This window comes from Callorhinchus milii, unplaced genomic scaffold (genome assembly GCF_018977255.1).
Source record: "Callorhinchus milii isolate IMCB2004 unplaced genomic scaffold, IMCB_Cmil_1.0 Scaffold3, whole genome shotgun sequence".
Taxonomy (NCBI): Eukaryota; Metazoa; Chordata; class Chondrichthyes; order Chimaeriformes; family Callorhinchidae; genus Callorhinchus; species Callorhinchus milii.
The window spans coordinates 29076505-29096475 of NW_024704744.1; the positions used below are offsets into that span (position 1 = coordinate 29076505).

At 40.1% G+C, this 19971-nt stretch overlaps 1 protein-coding gene across 3 annotated transcripts in view; it reads right to left on the minus strand.

Annotated features, from left to right (window-relative positions):
• Positions 1-8158: 8158 nt before the first annotated feature.
• LOC103185005 (CD2-associated protein) overlaps positions 8159-19971 on the minus strand; it is a 96726-nt gene continuing 84913 nt past the window's right edge. For 2 of the 3 annotated variants that reach the window (XM_042333183.1, XM_042333185.1), the window contains 7 exons: positions 17739-17854; positions 16640-16756; positions 16180-16260; positions 14361-14450; positions 12658-12809; positions 11786-11849; positions 8159-9575 (listed from right to left, as the gene is read on the minus strand). In XM_042333183.1, the coding sequence (XP_042189117.1) occupies positions 9534-9575; positions 11786-11849; positions 12658-12809; positions 14361-14450; positions 16180-16260; positions 16640-16756; positions 17739-17854 (662 nt within the window). In that variant the 3' untranslated portion in view covers positions 8159-9533. The remainder of the gene's footprint in view (positions 9576-11785; positions 11850-12657; positions 12810-14360; positions 14451-16179; positions 16261-16639; positions 16757-17738; positions 17855-19971) is intronic. The other variant, XM_042333184.1, reaches the window with a different exon arrangement.

The window sequence follows — 19971 nt, forward strand, 5'->3', positions numbered from 1 at the left end:
TCATCCATGTATTCATTACATCTAGGCTCAACTACACAAATTCCTTGCTTGTAGGCCTCCCCAACTCTTCTCTCCACAAGTCGCAGATCATTCAGAACTCTGCAGCTCCTGTCCATCCTCACACCAGGCTCTGTGATCCTATCATCCCTGCCCTCGTCTGGCTCCACTGGCTCCAAAACCAAAGGATAGAGTTCAAAATTCTTGTCCTCACCTTCAAGGTCCTCCATGGCCTTGCTCCTTCTTACATCTGTAACCTGCTAACCCAAGATGACTTATTTGCTCCCTCCGCTTAGCAGGCTCCGGCCTACTCCATGTCCCCCGCCCGGTCCGCCCACCATCAGCATACAGGTCTTCAACCTCTCGGCCCCCACCCTTTGGAACTCCATCCCACAGTCCGTTTACCTTGCTCCCTTCCTTGCTTCCTTCAAAGCAAATCTCAAGACCCTCTTCTTCAACCGCACCTTCAGTCAACCTCCTACCCCTATCCTCCTTGCCCTCCACCCTCCCTTACTGAACCTCCAACTCAGGTCCATATCCCTGACTGTCCAGCACCTTGGGACGTCCTCCTAACCTGAAAGGTGCTATACAAATGTTATTGTTATTGTCAAGGCCCTAGAGGTGGTGCAGAGGAGAGCAATAAGGATGATCCCCAGTGCTAGTGGATAAAGTAAACCTAGATCAATACTTTAGGATATATCATGACAGTAGAACAAGAGGACATAGGTTTACAGTTGATAAGGGCAATTTCAGGATAGACACGAGGAAGTTTTTCTTTAAGCAGAGGGTAATCAACCACTGGAACAGCTTGCCAGGAAAGGAGGACAATCAACTAATTTAAAAAGCAGCTTGATGCAGTGATGGGGGAAGGAAGGATAATAATAATAATCCTTGCATTTGATATAGCGCTTTTCACATTGGGAGGACGTCCCAAAGCGCTTCACAGAACACACTGTAAAGTGAATTGACTGTATATTTGTGGGCGAACGCGGCAGCCAATTGCGCACAGCAATGTCCCACAAACAATCGTAGATTGAAAATGACCAATTTTATTATTGTTTTGGGTTTTGGAGGGTTTATTTGGTTTTGGAGGGATTATTTAGTTTTGGAGGGATAAGATCGGAAGGGCCTTTCCCATCCGAACCAATCTTTCATCTAATGATATGAAGCAGTTTTTTTTACTTTTTTACTTTTGTACCATCAAAGCTCTGTAAAAAAAATATAAAGAGATAGTCTCCTCTGTAAGTAAAACCATGATCTGTTCTGAATTGTTTTTCTGCTCGCTCTTTCCAAACTTTGGGAGTGAGTTAGTGGGCATCAGCCACAGAAACTGTCCACCTGCATTCAAGATATGACTGATATAATGTTACGCAGGTGTTAGCATAAGGTGTGCAAAATTAACATACTAACAATGGGTCAAAATGGGTGAGAGGTCATGGAACATGTGATCATGTAATTATGGAGTCAGTACAAAGAAAGTGGGCTGAAGGAAACATATGATTGGATATGTTAATGAGGGATTGTAACATATTCACCAACCATTGAATGGTGTAAAATAGGGTATGTAAAATAACAGATTGTAAATGACTGCCAAGAGATTGGTGGAAGGTATAGAGGGAGTGGAATGAGAGTATAAAGATAGGGAGAACAAAGAACGAGAAGAAGGAAGAGATCGGAGCAGCATGAGTGAAGACTTGATGGAAGATCAAAAGCTTGAATAACCAGACATGGCAGATCAAAAGCTTGAATAACCAGACATGGAAGATCAAAAGCTTGAATAACCAGACATGGAAGATCAAAAGCTTGAATAACCAGACATGGAAGATCAAAAGCTTGAATAACCAGACAAGACAGATTGGAACCTTGGCTGCTGAATGTCTCGTCCCGCGGTAGCATTGCTTTGTTGTAATCCCTCCATGGTGTAACTTTATAGAACTAGTAAAGTTTGGCTTAACAGATTTTACCTAACGGAATGCTGGGTGACCTTTCTTGACATCTAATACAGGTATCATGTATTTACAGAGGTCCAATAGCAATATCTGAGGGATACCCATCTGTGCTGTTGCTAATATTCCTGACAAAATAGAGGTTATCCAGACATTCTGTCAGGACAGCAGTGGTCTTGAAGTCAAGGATAGAGGCAGAGAGGTAGAGTTGTGTGTCATCCGCATACATGTGGAACTTGACCCCATGTCTGCGGATGATGTCACCAAGAGGGAGCATACAGATGTTGAAGAGGAGGGGACCAAGGAGAGAGCCCTGAGGAATGTTGCACGAGATGGTTCAGGAGCTAGAGGAGAAACTATTTGTGGAGATGAAGGTGCAGGCGGTGTGAGAGGTGCAATCAGAACCAGTCAAGGACAGCACCGTGGAGGTTGAGGTGAGAGGAGAGGCGGTGGATGAGTATAGAGTGGTTGACGGTGTTGAAAGCAGCAGAGGGTCAAGGAAGATGAGGAGGCAGAGTGAGCCATAGTCGCAGATGCCATTTGTCACTTTGACCAGGATGGTTTCTGTGCTGTGGGCAGCACGGAAACCCGATTGAAGGGGTTTGGGAAGGGAGTGGCAGGAGAGGAAGGAGCGAAGCTGGGAAGCAACAACTCGCTCCAGGACCTTGGAGAGGAAGGGAGGTTGGAGTGGGGTGGCAGTTAGAGAGTAGAGTCCAGGGAGGGTTTTTTAAGGATAGGAGTGATGACAGCGTTTTTTAATGTGATGGGAACAATACCAGAGGACAGAGTCCTGGAATCCAAATATCTAGCTGCAGTTCTTTTTCTATTTGAAAATCATACACTACTCATATCAGAAGATTTTGAATAAACTATTTCTGACACACACAAGTCAATGCTTGTTCTATTTCCTAAAGGGTATGAATAATAACATGCATTCATTCGTGACCCAAAGTCTGTGAATTTTAGTCAGGTGTCATCAAGTGGCTGTACCAATTTGGTTCTTTTTTTAAAAAATTCTGACATTTACAATATCAGTGTCTATGAAATAAAAGCTGTTACTGGAAATATTTCAATAATTTGAATTGCAGTACATATGATGTTTATTCTGTTTGTCCCCTAGTTTCAAAACATTTTGAACCATAACTGAACCAGACATTTTTTTAAAGTCAAAGACTTTCAATAAAATCCAAACAATATCATCATTATCAATAATGCTATCGACATCTGGAAGCCCACAGATAGTTTATCACTAGACACTAATCAAATTACCGTAATAGCAAAACTATCGACCATATCTACAATGATAATAGCAATAATCCTTGCATTTGATATAGCACCTTATCATGTCTTCAATACGTCTCAAAGCACCTCACAAAATATACTGTAAAGTGAATTGACTGTATATTTTCTGGGCAAACCGCAGCAGCCAATGTCCCACAGCAGTGTCCCACAAACAGCCGTGGATTAAGTGACCAATTTATTATTATTATTTAAAAGGAATTATTACCTCTGGAAAAGTGATCTGCCAATTGACAAACAACCAGGTTCCTACTTACTGCTAGGTAAATAGAGGCGTGCAGTAAGGAAACTTGCTCAAAGTTTGGCCTTGCCAGGAATCAAACCCAGGTCTCTCCCTTGTGAGGCGAATGCTCTATGATGCACTGAGGCTACGGAACTCTTACTCTCTTTCCCTGCAAATAAGTATACAAATATGTAAACATCAAAAGAATAGCCTTTAGTATTATATTCTAGCTGTTCTTGACCTGCTGGTCAAGACCTGGAGGGGGGCAGGGGAGATGGAACAGGCTAGTCGGAGAGGGGGGGCAGGTTGGTAAGGTTTTAGTAGGACATAGAGGTAATAATAATAATAATCCTTGCATTTGATATAGCGCTTTTCACATCTTCTCGATATCTCAAAGCGCTTCACAGAATATGCTGTAAAGTGAATTGACAGCTTTCTGATTCAAAGGCTACCAACTGAGCCAGGCTGATATTTAAGACAAGAGTGTGTTGTATTATCCTTCCTTACGTTTGGTATGGAGGCTTTCACATCAGCACAACCCAAAGCACTTTGCAGGAATGCAATGTCAATGCATTCAGCATATGGGGCTAGTCAGGGATGTGTTATTGTCATATTCAATTGGAAAACTCGTTTAAAATAAAAAAGATTATTAATGATAGTAATGCAGACAGTGGTTTTGTTAACCAAAATGATTTGATTGCAATGTTAAGCCTCTTGCCTGTGTGGATGTAGATTCAGCTGTGATTCACTTCCTTAACTGTCTGGTGTCCTGGCAATCCCCCAAATAAAATTGATCATTCACTTCATTGCTATATACATTACAAAATTACAAATGTGGGACACTGCTATGCGCAGATTGGCTTCCATGTTCAGCTACAAAGTACACAATCACTGCATTAGTGTGTTGTTTCAGTATTTTCGTCTGTTATCTAGCAGTAAGTAGGAACCCAGTTGTTAGTCGATTGGTGGATCGCTTTCCAGGGTGTAATAATCCCTTCAAAAAAAAAATAAATTGGTCACTCACTCCACGATTGTTTGTAGGACACTGCTGTGCGCAATTGGCTGCTATGTTTTGTCCACAAAATACAGTCACTGCATTTTACAGTGTATTCTATGAAGCGCTTTGTGACATCGTGAAGGCACTATATCAAATACAAGGATTATTATTATTTTACATCATATCCTGTAGAAAATTCATTCTTATTGGCAAGAAATTGACATAATTTGATCATGCCCATCTCTATACTGATATCAATACATCAAAAACTGAGAAAGTCAAATAAATGATTTACACTGCACAGTGTTTTGTTATGATAATTTCAGAACCAAATCGATTTGAATGTTTAATGTATAACCCTGGTTTTACATTTATTTTCCGATTCACATGGGAGTATGACTGGATCGCTAATAACAAGACATTATCCAGAACCTAGTTACACAGATAATTGTTGAAAAAGCAGCTAATACAAAGGAACTACTTTTTGAATATACATAACCTCTCTGACTGTACTAAGCTTCCTACCTATACGGTTGCACATTCTGATATGTCCCCAGTTGTGGTTAAAGAAGTCTTTAGGACAATAGTTCTAAACAGTTGAGCACTGTACCTGAACACACAAAGGCTCTCATTGACATTAGCTACAAGATATTCTATTACTGGTCAATATGGGGAGATGAAGGATTGTGACAGAGCTAAATCAGTACTTGCTAATCGTTTTATTCCCAAGAAAGATACCATCAATAAAATAAAATTTTCCTTGGGTTCATAAGGATTATTGTGAAAGAGTAGATCAGTTTAGTCTGTGTCTAAACAAATTAGCAATGTAATGTGAGTTCCAGAATGTAAAATCCGAACACATCCCATTGGAAGTTTTCCTTCAAAAAGCTTCCATGAATTCACATTAGGGAGAGACTGTTTTTTATCTTCTTTTATGTCAACTGTAAGAAAGAATGGCAGACTCCACAACCATTCATTAGTAATGGAAGGTTAGATGTAACAAAAGCAATGCTCCAAAGGACAGCTAAACCCAGTTCATGCAGAGAAATCAACTGACAAAAGTTGAAATGCATCAGTAAAGCTAACAAGCATTTTATTGATAGCACTGGCAGTGTAATAGTACCATGCCATCAGTTTTTTTCTTCACACACTCATTCATACTTACTATATTGTAGTGCTCGGACACTGGTATCTTTGTTCCTCTTTTCCATTTCAGGTCTAGTTTGCTACAGTGAACATCTTAAGCCGTGTGTTATACAGATCATAAAATAACAATCATTGCAGTTCCTCGTTTACTTTATTTACAAAATACAGAGGTCCTTATAAATTTCATATTTTTAATAATTCAATAGTATGGGTTTTATCTTTCTCATAACGTGCGATGCCTGTGAGGTTGTTATAATGAGATGTCTCCAGACAGACAGTTGATACTATTCTATTCAAAAAAAAATTCAAAAAACATTTAAAGTCTTCTCACAAAGGAGGAAAAATTATTTCAAGGCAGTTTAAAGGTTAAAAATCTTAGTTATAACATCTGAACAGTTACATTGTCTGTCATGGATTCTAGCTGCATGCATTACTGCAGGGAAGACTGACATGAATAATATTGTTCTGTTTCTTCCACCTCCAAAAATAAAAAATGTCTCATGCAGCTGTCTTAAACATTGTTTGATTGTAGCCATTAGCACCTTACCTCATATATCTTTCATGCACTACAGTGTCCTATGATGAAGTCACACCACTATACACAAAGTCTACCACTGTTAAGTAAGATGCTATTTTGCACTGTACTGGTCTCCCAGGAGGTAATGCTTTTACACTTTCAATTAGATCAGAAGTGTGAAGAAATGCCTGTGGGAGACAGGACATTAAAACATTTTCTTTTTACTCGACCATGAATCATTTCAAAATCACCCAGTTGTGCTCAATCACATTACAGGTAGATTTCCAGAATTGAACATACTCTCAGGAACTCCATCCCAGAGTCCCTCCGACTTGCGCCGTCCCTCCCTCCCTCCCTCCCTCCCTCACCTCGATCAAGGTCCATCTCAAGACCTACCTCTTTGACCGTGCTTTCAGGCATGTGTCCCCAACCCACAATCCTTGTTCCCACCCCCAGCTTGGGTGCCAAGTGCCTTGGGCCATCCTCCCGATATGAGACTCTTTATAAATGTATATTGCATACAGTACTTTACCATGCTCTTGTCATTGTTAGGCCACTTCTCTTATTATATGAATATAATTAAGACCACTTTCGTCAACTGCACTTTCAACCACCTCCCCCAACTAAGATTGGGTTCCAAGTGACAAGACATGATCCCAACATGCAAGAGACTATGAATAATCAATTGTAGTGGCATCTTTTTGCCACAAGATAGCACTATAATGACATACTTGAGCTAATAGGAGCTACATTCCTGGTGTTCAGTGTTGCTTAACCAGATGCATTTTAGACTATGGTCAATACTCCACATTTAGCCAGAAAATCCTAGATACAAACTGGATATTCTTGCAATAAATCTGCAGCCTTTCATTTTTGTTCTTCACACAGTTCAGGAGTTAAATCAAATAATTCTGGGATTTTATGCTTTCTAAAAACGGGGTCAAGTATGTGTCATAGATCTAGTTCAAAACTAACCACTAGATGATGCTATTTCTCAACTACTTCTGCCACTGGACTAAATCCCACATGTCTGCCTCCAGATGGCGATATGTTCCCCCACGTCTCTTATTTGGGCTTCAGGGACATTTTCTGTTTGTCTGACTTGTATTATCCCTGTTCCTTTCTGCCAGTTCGAGAAGCTGGTCTAAATAATTTGTACTTTGGTGTAAAAACAATACATAAAAGGGCTCAGTTACAGGACTCGTGTCCTCCATCATTTGTACTATCCAGTGTTAATCTTTGGTTTGCAGAGCTATACCAGATGAAGTCCACTATCACTCACGAATTGCTATTTAGGGCCGCTCTAGTCAGGTCTTTGACCCACCCATTTTGACTACCCCTAGTCTATTTCACCCACAAATTATACAGTCAATCCACTTTACAGTATATCCCGTGAAGCGCTTTGCGATGGCTCAATGACGTTATAAAGTGCTTTATTAAATGCAAGGATTATAATTATTATTATTACCCTGGTCAAAGTTACCATATACTGTTCAACTACAGAGCTTGATGTCCGACCCAATTCTTTCTGCTTTCAAGTTGATCATTTCATGTGGAGTCCTGTAGTTCAGTGGTTAGAGCACTCACCTTGCAAGTGAGACACCTGGGTTCAATTCCAGGCAGGGAGAAACCTTGGGCAAGTTTCCTTACTCCACACTTCTACTAATAATAACTCCAAAACAAAACAATAATAAATTAGTCATTTTCAATCCACGACTGTTTGTGGGACACTGCTGTACGAAATTGGCTGCCGGGTTTCGCTCACAAATATACGGTCAATTCACTTTATAGCATATTCTGTGAAGCGCTTTGAGATGTCTAGAAGACGTGAAAAGCGCTATATCAAATGCAAAGATTATTATTATTAACCACAAGCATTGGACTAACTACCTTATGTAAGATGATAATCCCCAAATCAACCTCTGGATCCACTCATTTCCAGGGCTGTTAATTTTCTAACTGAATATAGAGTTATTGTAAACTACATTAAAAGTAATCCTTCAGAAATATAATTGAAAGCTGAAAGAAAAAGATTTTATCAAATTATTTTTTATTTGGATGTTAAAACAAACTTAAAATAAGCATGCGTCTCATACAGTACTGGTAAACAAGTTGTGAACAATTCCTTGATTGTAAAGGTATTAACCATAGATTATAAAAAGAATGCATTAGTCAAAATTTCCTTATAAGATAAACACTAAAAATAAAAACTTAAGATTTTACAGGACGTGGAATAGTATGAATAGCTAAGGCAAGGTGAGAACCTCACCTGCCAATGCACAGCATTTTATCATTGTTTTATCATGCAGAAAGATGAGGAGCAAGAAAAAGAATATAACAATGACTTTCATTTTGAATTGATTGTCATTCCTGTTCATTTATCACGGGTTTTATTGCAGCAAAGAACTGGTAAAAATCAGTCTTCAATAGCACTTGGTTTTAACCTCAGCAGGAGCAGATAGCTCAAGAGAAATTTAAAAAAAAACTTGTCTGCCTAAACGCAAACCAAATCATATTTTTTCTCCCTCAGAATTGTAAGCAGCTCAACAATGTAGGTATTTATTGTACATCTTCTGAGACATTAAATCAATAGAAAGACAGGCCACAGGCAAGACAGAAAATAACAGATTCTATTAATCAAAACTAACACAGACATCAAGATAGAACTGGTGCTTGCACATTTTCCTCAGACCCTCGAACACCTGTAAGGGCCATGAACTCCCTTTTTTAGAGGTAATGTGTAAATGAGCATATCAACAACATAACCTTCTTTACGAAAGTAGTTTCATTGTGCACATGCAATTGGTCCGTAGTCTACATTCCTTTGCCCTTTTACTACTTTATATTAATTTAATACTTGCATCTGCAAACTTCATTCAGGCACAATAGTGTTAACCCTGGGTAGGAAAGCTAAAATAAAATTGTATACAGCAAATTAACCTCCCTTTCTGTCAAGAAAAAAAACTAATATCTATTAGGCTCCTTTTTCCCATTTAGCAGAATATGTTAATTTTATATATTTGTGCATGACTATAATCATTGGATAGATTCATAAAAAATTAAACTACATCTTCATAATTAAAAAAATCATTAAACATCTTACCCCTTTATACAGATTCAGTAGTACATTGAGCAAACTCCAAAACTCTGATCACAAATGTGTTTTCTGCGAGTCCAGCACAGTAGTAAATAAGGCCTCATTCATTCTTATTGGCAAGAAATTTACATCATTTGATTATACCCATCTCTACAAAGATATCAGTACATCATAATCTGAGAGTTTCAAATAAACAATTAGAATAAAGGGAAAAGATGCTCAAAAGTACTGTTCTTCCGGGTCACTGGCAACAATGGAGTCATAGTTAAACTGTCCCACACAGCATATGAGATCTTCAGAGTCCACTTGACTCACGTAGATTGAACAGCTTTCTTCAGTTTGTCTATCTCCAGCTGTAATAAATCAGGGCAGACTCAGTAACCACTCACTTAAGAATGCAAGATAAGATGTAACAAAAGCAATCTTCCACAGAATAGTCAAATCCAGTTCATAACTAGAAATTGTTAAGGTGCATCAGTAAAGCTAGCAAATATTTTATTGATGATACTGGCCTCTGCATAACTGCCATGTTCTTCTCTACATAGTCATTCAGAATTGAGGAATTGCACATGGAGTAGGACTACAGGAGATAATAGAAGCTCAAGCAAGGGTGTGTAAGAATTTTTTAAAAAAGGACCTTAAAAACAAGCCACTGGGGAATAGGGAGCCAGTAGAGCATGACTGTCATGCAAAGCCTAGTGTGGGAAAGAATGTGGACTGTGAAGCTCTGAATATCTGCAGTTTGTCAAAGGTTGATCTAGGAAGGACCGGAAAGAAGAACATTGTCAGAATCAAGCATGGAGATGACGAACGTGCGGGTGAAGGTTTTGGCTGTGTTGGGATGGAAGCAGACAATATTGTAGAGGAGAAGAAAGCAAACTTGGTCAGGGACCAGAAGAAAGGTTTTTAAAAGAGACCTAAAGGAGAAACAAAACACAGCTGCAATACATACACAGCATTGTATTGAATGCAACTATTAACACCTTCTCTCACTTGAACATAACAGTGTTTGAAGATGACAACTTTAGCACTGAATGTGATGTTTATTACTACTGATCTCACAGGAGGTAGTGCTTTTAGTCTCCAGGAGATGAGAACTAAAGAATGGCCTCAGCAGAGGTCAGGACAACGTGAAAATATTTTATTTTCATGGTATTCTTAAATCAGCAGTGAATTATGTACAATACATAGGTGAGAAGCAGTGTTTTGTATCATTTTCCAGGTGCCTATTGCCTTTTGCTTCTAAAATGAACTTGGGAATCCGACAATGCTGATACACTGAAGAAATATTCAAATTACAGAAATAGCAACAAGTAAACTGTTGAAACTTAAAAGTAAAAACTAAAGCAAAAATTAGAAATATGATCTTATTAAAATACTTTTTACTACAATCAAGCAAGCCATATCTGCAGACCACAAAATGGGCAAAATGGAATAAAAGGCAAAATAGTCACTGAAATTTTGTGGAGATAATCTTCCTAGCAGTAAATAGGAACCCGGTTGTTAAGTCAATTGGCAGATCGCTTTTCCAGGGGTAATAGTTCCTCAAAAAAAATAAATTGATCATTTCAATCCATGACTATTTGTGGGACACTGCTGTACGCAATTGGTTGCCGCTTTTCGCCCACAAAATATACAGTCACTGCACTTTACAGCATATTCTATGAAGTGCTTTGAGATGTCTCGAAGACATGATAAGGTGCTATATCAAAGGCAAGTACTATTATTATTAATGATTGTGCATGTGCATATTGTTAATGTAAACATAATTATAGACTCACTGCAAAAATTGCATTGTAACCAGCAGGAGAACATTTCAGCATGTACTGATACAGTATTTAATATATAATATATAGGTGAGAAGCATTGAAATCTCAGCTTGGTTTGGAGACTCTTAAGCATGGTAATGGTTCCAGAGTGTGAGTCAGAGACACAGCTGACAAAAAAAAATAATAAATACTTCAGGCCTGATAATACTCATATGGGAAAAACAGAAATATACACAATGTATGGATAGGGATGGCACGATGTTGGAAAGAGAGAAGGGCAGCACTGTGGAAGACAGAGCAAAGGGCTGTTCAAAGAAAGAAGTAAAAACTAGAGCAAAAGTCTGTGCACTGTGTGTAGCAGAGAGAGAAGCTTGGTGTTTGTGTGTTTGCTATTTGTGTGTGTGTGTGTGAGAGAGAGAGAGAAAAAGGGCTGGCCCTGTGTGTGATGTGAGTGTGATGTGTGTAACACAGAGAGAAAGAGAGAGAGGGGACACCTGGAGAAAGAAGGAAAATGCTAAATAATATATTTTAAAAAATAGTAGTGCATAGGAAAAAAAATACAGCAAAAAATGGTTCAGATATTTCTTAAATTATACATAATAAGACTCCCTGAATGTATATTTTTAAATATAAATATTATGGGTGAATTGGCAAGAAATCTGGATCAGCAGTTTCAAGAACAGCAGGAAAGTGCAACTGCACACACGGCCACCATTCAAATTTAAGCATAGCCTCATTACATAGAGCTGCGTACAGTAGCAGGTTTTTAAAATATATTTTTCCAAATGTTTTACCTGTAAGGCAGCACGTTTCTTCTTTTCATCCTCCAAATCATTCCTCAATTCATTCAATTCTTTCCTGCAGACAATACATAAAATAATAGCTTTGAATTACAAATAGAGCACATTCAATAGGCATAAGATGTAAATAAAAGACATTATGAACAATTAAAATCATCTACACAATGTTATCAAACATCACTAAAAGACAATGAAGATTCAGTCACAGTCAGGAAAGAGCAGCTGGTTATTACAGATAAAAAAAAAGCAAATTCCCAAATGCAAAAGGGATGGAGGGACATTGGAGGTGATAACAAGAAAAATCGGAAGATTGTTCCCATCCATTCCAGGAATCTCCATGTTTAGGTGGCGGTCATGGAACACTCAGTCTGGTTTGGGTGCTCTTAAGCATGGTGATGGGTTTCTGCATTTATCAGACCATGCTGCCCAAACAAAATACAGGAAAAAACAGAAACAAAAACAATTGAAGGGAAAAATAACCAGGAAAATATAAAGAGATTATAAAAGTATGCCAGATCTGTTTGTTTATCTTGTCAATATGTCAAAACATTTTGAAATTCATAATGGGATAGTACAGGAAACAACAGATACATCGATAACTTGCATTTATATAATGTCCTTCACAGTGCAAGGGAGAACGGAGAGGTTTCCAGAGGCAGAGGGAGCTCTGAAGGTGGAATCTAAGGATGGTTAGCGGTGCAGTGGTTGAAGGTATAGAGGGGTCTGGGATGTTTATTAACGTGATTTAGAGAAGTAGAGAAAGGGAAAGTTTAGCCTCCTAAGTGAAGTGTAAGTAAATTACATTGGAGTATATTAAAAACACGTGGAAATACAGTTTAAAATCATACAAATCTAAAATAGATTACTTGTGCTGGGACTTGAGCTGCTCAACAACAGTCACCAGATCAGTGATTTGTGCCTTAAGATCTTCCAAATCACTTCTGTTCTCATTGTCCACTTCAACTGCATCTTTTACGTCAACAGCATTCTCTGGGCCAACATTTTGTTTCAATGTTGGCTGGAACAAAAGAGAAAGTAATGTTATTACATTGCCCAACTATCTCTCCCAGACACATCCAATCACCCAAAAATTTTTTTACTCTGCTCATGGAAGATATTTATTAGGTATTAAATGAAAGAAATAATAATGATAATAAACTTTGCAATTCATTAGCACCTTTCACGTCAGTAGGACATCTCAAAGCACTTCATAGGAATTACTTTATAGTACAACAACAACAAAATTACACTTGTATAGTGCCTTTCTTGTCGGAAGGATGTCCCAAGGCACTGAACAGACAGAGTTACGGAACCGAGCTGAGGCAGATAGATCGAAAGCACGTTCGAAGAGGAGGGTCTTGAGGTGGGTCTTGAATGTGGCAAAGGAGACGGAGGGACTGCGGGATGGAGTTCGATAGGGTGGGTGCAGAGTGGCGGAAGACCCGTCTGCTGATAGTAGGACGAGCAAGGCAGGAGATGTGAAGCAGCCTGGAGCCCGCTGAGCGGAGGGAGCAAACAGGGAGGTAGGGGGTTAGGAGGTCGGAGAGATAGGGGGGAGCAAGACCGTGGAGGGCTTTGAAGGTGAGGACCAGGATCTTGAACTGTATCCTCTGTGTGATGGGAAGCCAGTAGATTTGGGCAAGGATGGGGGTGATAGGGTCACGGAGCCTAGTGCGGGAATGACATGAGCTGCAGAGTTCTGGATGATCTGCAGTCTGTGGAGGGAGGAGTTGGGGAGGCCGACAAGCAGTGAGTTTGCATAATGCCTCGATGTAACGAAGTCGTGTATGAGGGTTTCAGTGGTCTGCGGTGTGAGACAGTGTTGGAGCCTGCATTTGTAATTACATTTGTAATTGTTCGAGCTCTTTCTTAGTAATTGCATTTATAGGTTAGTCAGCAGCCAATTTATGTACAGCAATATCCCACAAACAGCTATGAATGACAAATTTTATCTGGGGGATTATTGGCCAGGACACCAGGAGAAACTCTCTACTCTTTTCCAATTGTACCATGGGACCTCTAAAGTCCCCCTGAATAGACAAGCACGGTCTCTGTTTAATGTCTCACCCGAAAGTTGGAACCTCCAACAATGCAGTGCATCCCAGCACTAAATTGCAGTGTCAGTCTAGGGTCTCTAGACTATATGAATTCAAAGTCTCAAAGTCCATAATGGGCCTTGAACCTACAACCTTTTGACTCAGAGGCAAGAGTGTAACCAAAGTTACCAACTGAGCCAGACTGACGCACCAATCTTCAGACTGAACTGCTTTGCAGACAGAAAGATATATGCATTCACATGTCTCTTTGCTCCCCACCCCCACACCACAGATCAGCCAGGGTTCCAACTCCTCAGCATTGAATTGTAAAAATACCAATACTGAGCTAGAAATATAAAAGTGACACTGATAAAATTAGTTTGCTGAGAGAAAATCTCGAATAACTCTATGGAAAGTGGAAAACTGCAGAAGTGTTATTTGTACATGATGTAGCAAATAACAACAACTTGCATTTATATAGTGCGCTTCATGCCAGGTAGCTTCTCGGAGCTCTTCAACAAACAAAACTATACCTTTTTAATACTGTTGGGCAGCTTTGGTTTGGCAGTTTCTTCTACTTCAATCACTTTAGAACTTCTATCCAAATGACTCTCACCCAAAGACTGAAAAACAGCGTAGGAGTTTCATAAAGAAACAAAATCTCATTTCCTGAGAAGTGCAAGTCATTCACAACTTTACTAATTCTGTGATTTCATGTGTCTGAGTATGTTTACTGCAGCACTATTTACAAATGTTATATTTTCTTATGCTAAACTGTACAAAACTTTTTTTTAGATATACTGTTCAACTCTACTTAAAGGGAAATGTACAACAACATCAACAACAAATTGCAGTTATAGATTGCCTTTCACGTTGGGATGAAGTCCCAAGGTACTGGACAGTCAAGCATATGGAGATCAAAGGGGATCGGGGTGGGAGGATGAGAAAGCTCTTGAGAGGGGCCTTGAAGGAGGCAAGGGAGGAAAGGCGGAGGTATTCAGGTTGGAGTTCCAGAGGGTGGGGGAAGAAAGTCCTGAGGCCTGACCACCGATACTAAAGTGGGCATGGCAGGGGACACAGAGCTGGCCAGTGCCTGCCAAGAGGAGGGAGTGGGCAGGTTACAACAACAACAACTTGCATTTATATTGCATCCTTCACGTGGGGTTAGTATGGTTTTAGTAGTTCACTGAGGTTGGGAGCAGCAAGGCCTTCCAGGGCTTTAAAAGAGAGAACGAGGATTTTAAACTCAATCCTCTGGGGAATGGGGAGCCAGGGAAGGAGGGCCAGCTTGGGGGTGATCAGCTCCAGGAGTATAGTGCAGGAGAGGACACGAGCTCCAGAGCTCTGACTAATCTGCATTGTGGGGAGGGAAATGTTGGGAAGTCCTACAAGCAGGGAATTAACGTATTCAAGCCCAGACATGATGAAAGCATGGATGAGGGTCTTGGCACCCTGAGGGCAGAGGCAATGGAGAGGTGGCCAACAACAACAAGTTATATTTGTAAAGCGTCTTTCACGTCAGGGGCTTGTCCCAAGGCGTTGGACAGTCAGGGATATGAACCCGAGTAGGGGATTGGGAGCAAAGTGGGTGGAGGGAAAGGAGGGTAGGGGGGTGGTCAAATGTGCAGTCAAAGAGGAGGGTCTTGAGACGTGCTTTGAAAGAGGTAAGCGAGGGAGCAAAACAAAGGGACTATGGGATGGAGTTCTAAAGGGCAAGCCTGGATATTATAAAAGCATGGATGAGGGTCTCAGCGGCCTGAGGGAAGAGGTGGTGCCGGGAGGTGGGCGATGTTGCAGAGGTGGGGAAGACAGGTGTGTTCATGGCACAGATGTGGGTTTTCAAAGGCAGTTGAGTGTCGAACAAAACACCAAGGTTGCGTACTGGATCTCTGAGGTGGAGAGTGCATCCATGAACAGTGATGCTGTCAGCGCCTGAGGTGAGGAGGCACTCACAGGAGTCAAGCATTGAATTGCAGGAAACGTAGTCTTGAGCCTTCACCGCCTGCTCACTTACCGGCTACATTGAATGTGCTGTGTGGATTATTGTTTAAATCTGATTTTCAACAATTTATAGTTTGACTGGAACTCAGAAGTTGTGTAAGCCATATTAAATGTGCTGTTCTGTTAAGACTTATGTGAGTTTTACTGTACAATAGCCTGTTCAGGTGTATATTAAGAATCTTATATAACTTCTCAGGGCTTATGGGTAAAGTGATACCCAACTTTATGTTGAGAAAGGTCCAAAAGTAAACATCTTTGTTTATTAACTGATAATGGAAACATAGAAAGCTGTATAACCACTGTAACCAGCTGTATAACTGTATAACATACAAAAAAATAAAAAATTCAGACCTTTTTGATACTCGGCTTTGGCTTGGCAGTTTCTTCTTCTTTCACTTTAGAACTTCTTTCAAAATGACTCTCGCCCAAAGCCTGAAAAAAGTATTTTATAAAAAGCAGAATTTTATTTTCTAATAAATACAGGCTAGTTATTACACTACTGATTCGGTAACTTCACCTGACAACACATGAACCATGAAGTGAATCTTATTAATGGGACTGTTGGCCAGGACCCCACAGAATCTCCTTTCTCTTTTCAAATAGTACCGCAAGATATTTAATACTCATCTGAACAGGCAGACGGAACCTTGGTTTATCACCTCACCTGAGGGACTGCACAGTCCTTCAACAATGCTGCACTACATCAGCACACCATTGGATGGTCACTTTGGACTAAGAGTTTGAAATTCCAACCTGGAGCTTGGCCCACAACTTTGACCTGGAGATTTGCTTAGGAGATAACAAACTATACCTTTTTATTGATGGTGGATGACTTTGGTTTGGCAGCTTCTTCTTCTTTCTCTTCTTCTTCTTCTTCCTCCTCTTCAATCACTTTAGAATTTCTGTTCGAATGACTTTCATCCAAAGCCTGAATACCAAGATAGGAATTTAAACAAAATTATTGAAAGAAAAATATTTCTGAGAATGGCCATTTAAAAATCAATGTTTTGAAAATGTTTTACCAACAACAACAACAACAACAAGATTCCATTTATAGAGCGCCTTTCACGTCGGGAGGACGTCCCGAGGCGCTGAATATGGCACGCTAGTCACCGTTAATCTACCCACTCCTCACGAGCAGGATCGAAATAGGAGGAATCAAATTGCAATTGCTGGCGGCGAATGAATAGCTGCAGATTTTTTTCCGAATTAACCGGCATATTTAAAACAAGTAAGAATACAAATGAATCAGGACCAGGCGTCTTGGGTTAACTGGCGTCCGGCTAAAGCAGCTTCCACCTTATTTAATTATCCATACCTTTCCCTGCAATTATAAAGAATTATAGTTAGAATTATAATAGAGAGATTGCCAGCAATTGGAAAATATTCCACTTCTACATGGCCTAAGTAATTCCCTTGCATCTTTGATGGTCAGGTTTATTTGCAGACAGAATGCTGCTTTCCAGTACTTTACATTCCTAGATTGGTTTCCTAGATTAGACCTCATTTTCTTTCTTCTGCTTGTGGATATATAGGCAAACCTTGTTAATAGTGAGGTCTAATGTCTCAGCGCTCACATTATAAGTGCAGCATGAAAAAAGGGCCAACTTCCAGGTTGTTGGGTCAACAACAACAACAATTTACATATGTATAGCGTCTTTCACGCCGGGAAGATGTCCCAAGGTGCTGGACAGAATGTGTCGCCGGTGACTTTCCAAACATTGTATATACACATCACTATGTACAGAGAGCACTATAACGTCACTCCTGTGCACTGCCATATGAGCAGAAAGTGCTACTGACATCACACAACCCAAATATCAACTGTTCTCAAACATGGGAAGCCGGCACACTCACACACGTGTATTTATACTTTTGTATACTGGTTTAAAACAGGAGGGAGAACTCACTGAAGGACTGCCACAAAAAAGAGTAGGCGGCCTTCTCCTTGGCATCTTCGGCCTGCTAGTTGTAAGGTGGGAGAGTTTGTTACTTGAAGATTCCACAGCGTCAAAACCCATCAAATCTACATTAGAAACAAAAAAATTATTATTCCTTCCGAACTTCCAATCAGAATGGCTTGTTATAAAATACAACAAAAGCTCAGGAAAAACACTTGCAATTATAGTGAGAAATTCCCCACAGATTCGATATTTGAGTACTGATCTGTTGAATAAATACACAAGAACAAACATCTGTTGTGTGTCATGTAGATCAAAGGCTAGCTTCAGTGAAGTGCTAAAATAATCAGATCAACAGAACAAACAGCATCAAGTACTGTACTAATCTTTTGAAACTCAATTCTCAGATTTGTTTTAAATCATTATTAAATCTGTAATTTAAAACATAAGAATAAGATCTATTAGCAGAATTCTAACATTGCCATAAATCTGTCTTCCATAGATTAAGGAATCGGATCTCAGTATAGACTGGGGATGGATAATGAGACTATTCAAGGAAAGAATTATCAAGGATAAATGGGAATCCATTTTTTGAAAAAGTTATCGGAGTTTGGAAGATAAATTCTTCAGTGTAGCTAAAGTAAACATAAAGATGATGTTTCAAAATAGATCACACGAAAATTAAAAGCAAGCTTTTCAAAGTAAGATTTACAAAGCTTATGGGGGGGCCCGGGTGGGGTGGGAGGGAAATATGTGACCCATTCAGTTGAGGACAAGATACACAGCAGGTAAAACAAATCTACAAAGGATTTGTAGATTTTTCTATTGGCTCTTTCTATTGGCTCACTCAACTCAATCCCCTACACTATCTGCATCCTCTTTCAGTTTCTTTCAGTTCAGTTCAGCTGTAAGTCAGGTAAGTGGGGTCTCCTTGGAGCTGAACCCGCCTGCAAGGTGACATGTCTGGCAATGGAATGCCGGAATCGAGTCAACTATCTATGGGAGTCTCGGCAGTTCGGTTGCTGAGCCAAGCGGGTCTGCACTATTCCAGGGCAGCCAAAGCCAGCCAGTCATCGGCAGGACCTAAAAGAACCGACCAGTCACTGCTGGCAGGGGGTCATCCCACTCACCTTCTGTTAACCCTGCAAGCCAAAGCCCTAACTGGTAGGGTGGGCCTAGCTGGACAAGCAGAGAGAAAGCTTGCCAAACAGCAATATCAATGGCAAGCTATGCGGTTTTAGCTGGTTAGACTCCAGCAGTGTCCCAACACACACTGGGGTCCTCAAGCCTTGGCTATTGCACCTAATACTTTCTGGAATTAGGTAAGTAGGAGTGCATCCCGTGCCAACAATCTATCTCTGGGATTTCCATATGTAGGTGGGATGCATGGAAATCTCAGTTTGGATATTCTCAAGCAGAGTGATGGGTTTCCGCATGTGTCAGACACCCGGCTGACCAAAAAACAACACATAAGTCAGGCCCTTCACTTTCAGGGTGGAATCCAGTAGAATTGTTTCATTGATTGCTGGAGCTGTAATTATTCTAGATGAGACATACCACCCCCAACCCTAGAGCTAATCTGTCAATTGGAGGTACTCTGCAGTATTCAACAATATAGTAAATATGACTGTTAAAGTGGCAGGTTACCCAATCAGAGCAACCCAACATTATAACAGAGTCAGTCTTGAAAATAGTGAAGCATGGCCCAGCACTAGTTTCCTCATAAGGCAAATATAATGCATTGCAAAGTTTCAGAATGAAATGAACAATGAGCATCAATATTCAGTCGAGAGAAGATGACTCAGAAGAGATCTCATAGACGTGTATAACATTTTAAATGGGATTGAAAAAGTAACCCCAGATCATTAGTTTAGGATGTATCTTGACAGTAGAACAAGAGGACGTAGGTTTAGAATTGTAATGGGCAATTTTAGGACAGATACCAGCCTCCAGCGAGCTCCCAGTCTATGAACTGCAGCTCTAAGTAGGAGTCCTGTAGTTCCGTGGTTAGAGCACTCGCCTCGAAAGCGAGAGACCTGGGTTTGATTCCCAGCAGGGAGAAACCTTGGGCAAGTTTCCTTACTACGCACATCTGATAATAATCCCTCAAGAAAAAACAATAATAATTTGGTCACTCAATCCACAACTGTTTGTGGGACACTGCTGTGCGCAACTGGCTGCCGCGTTTCGCCCATAAATATACAGTCAATTCATTTTACAGTATATTCTGTGAAACGCTTTG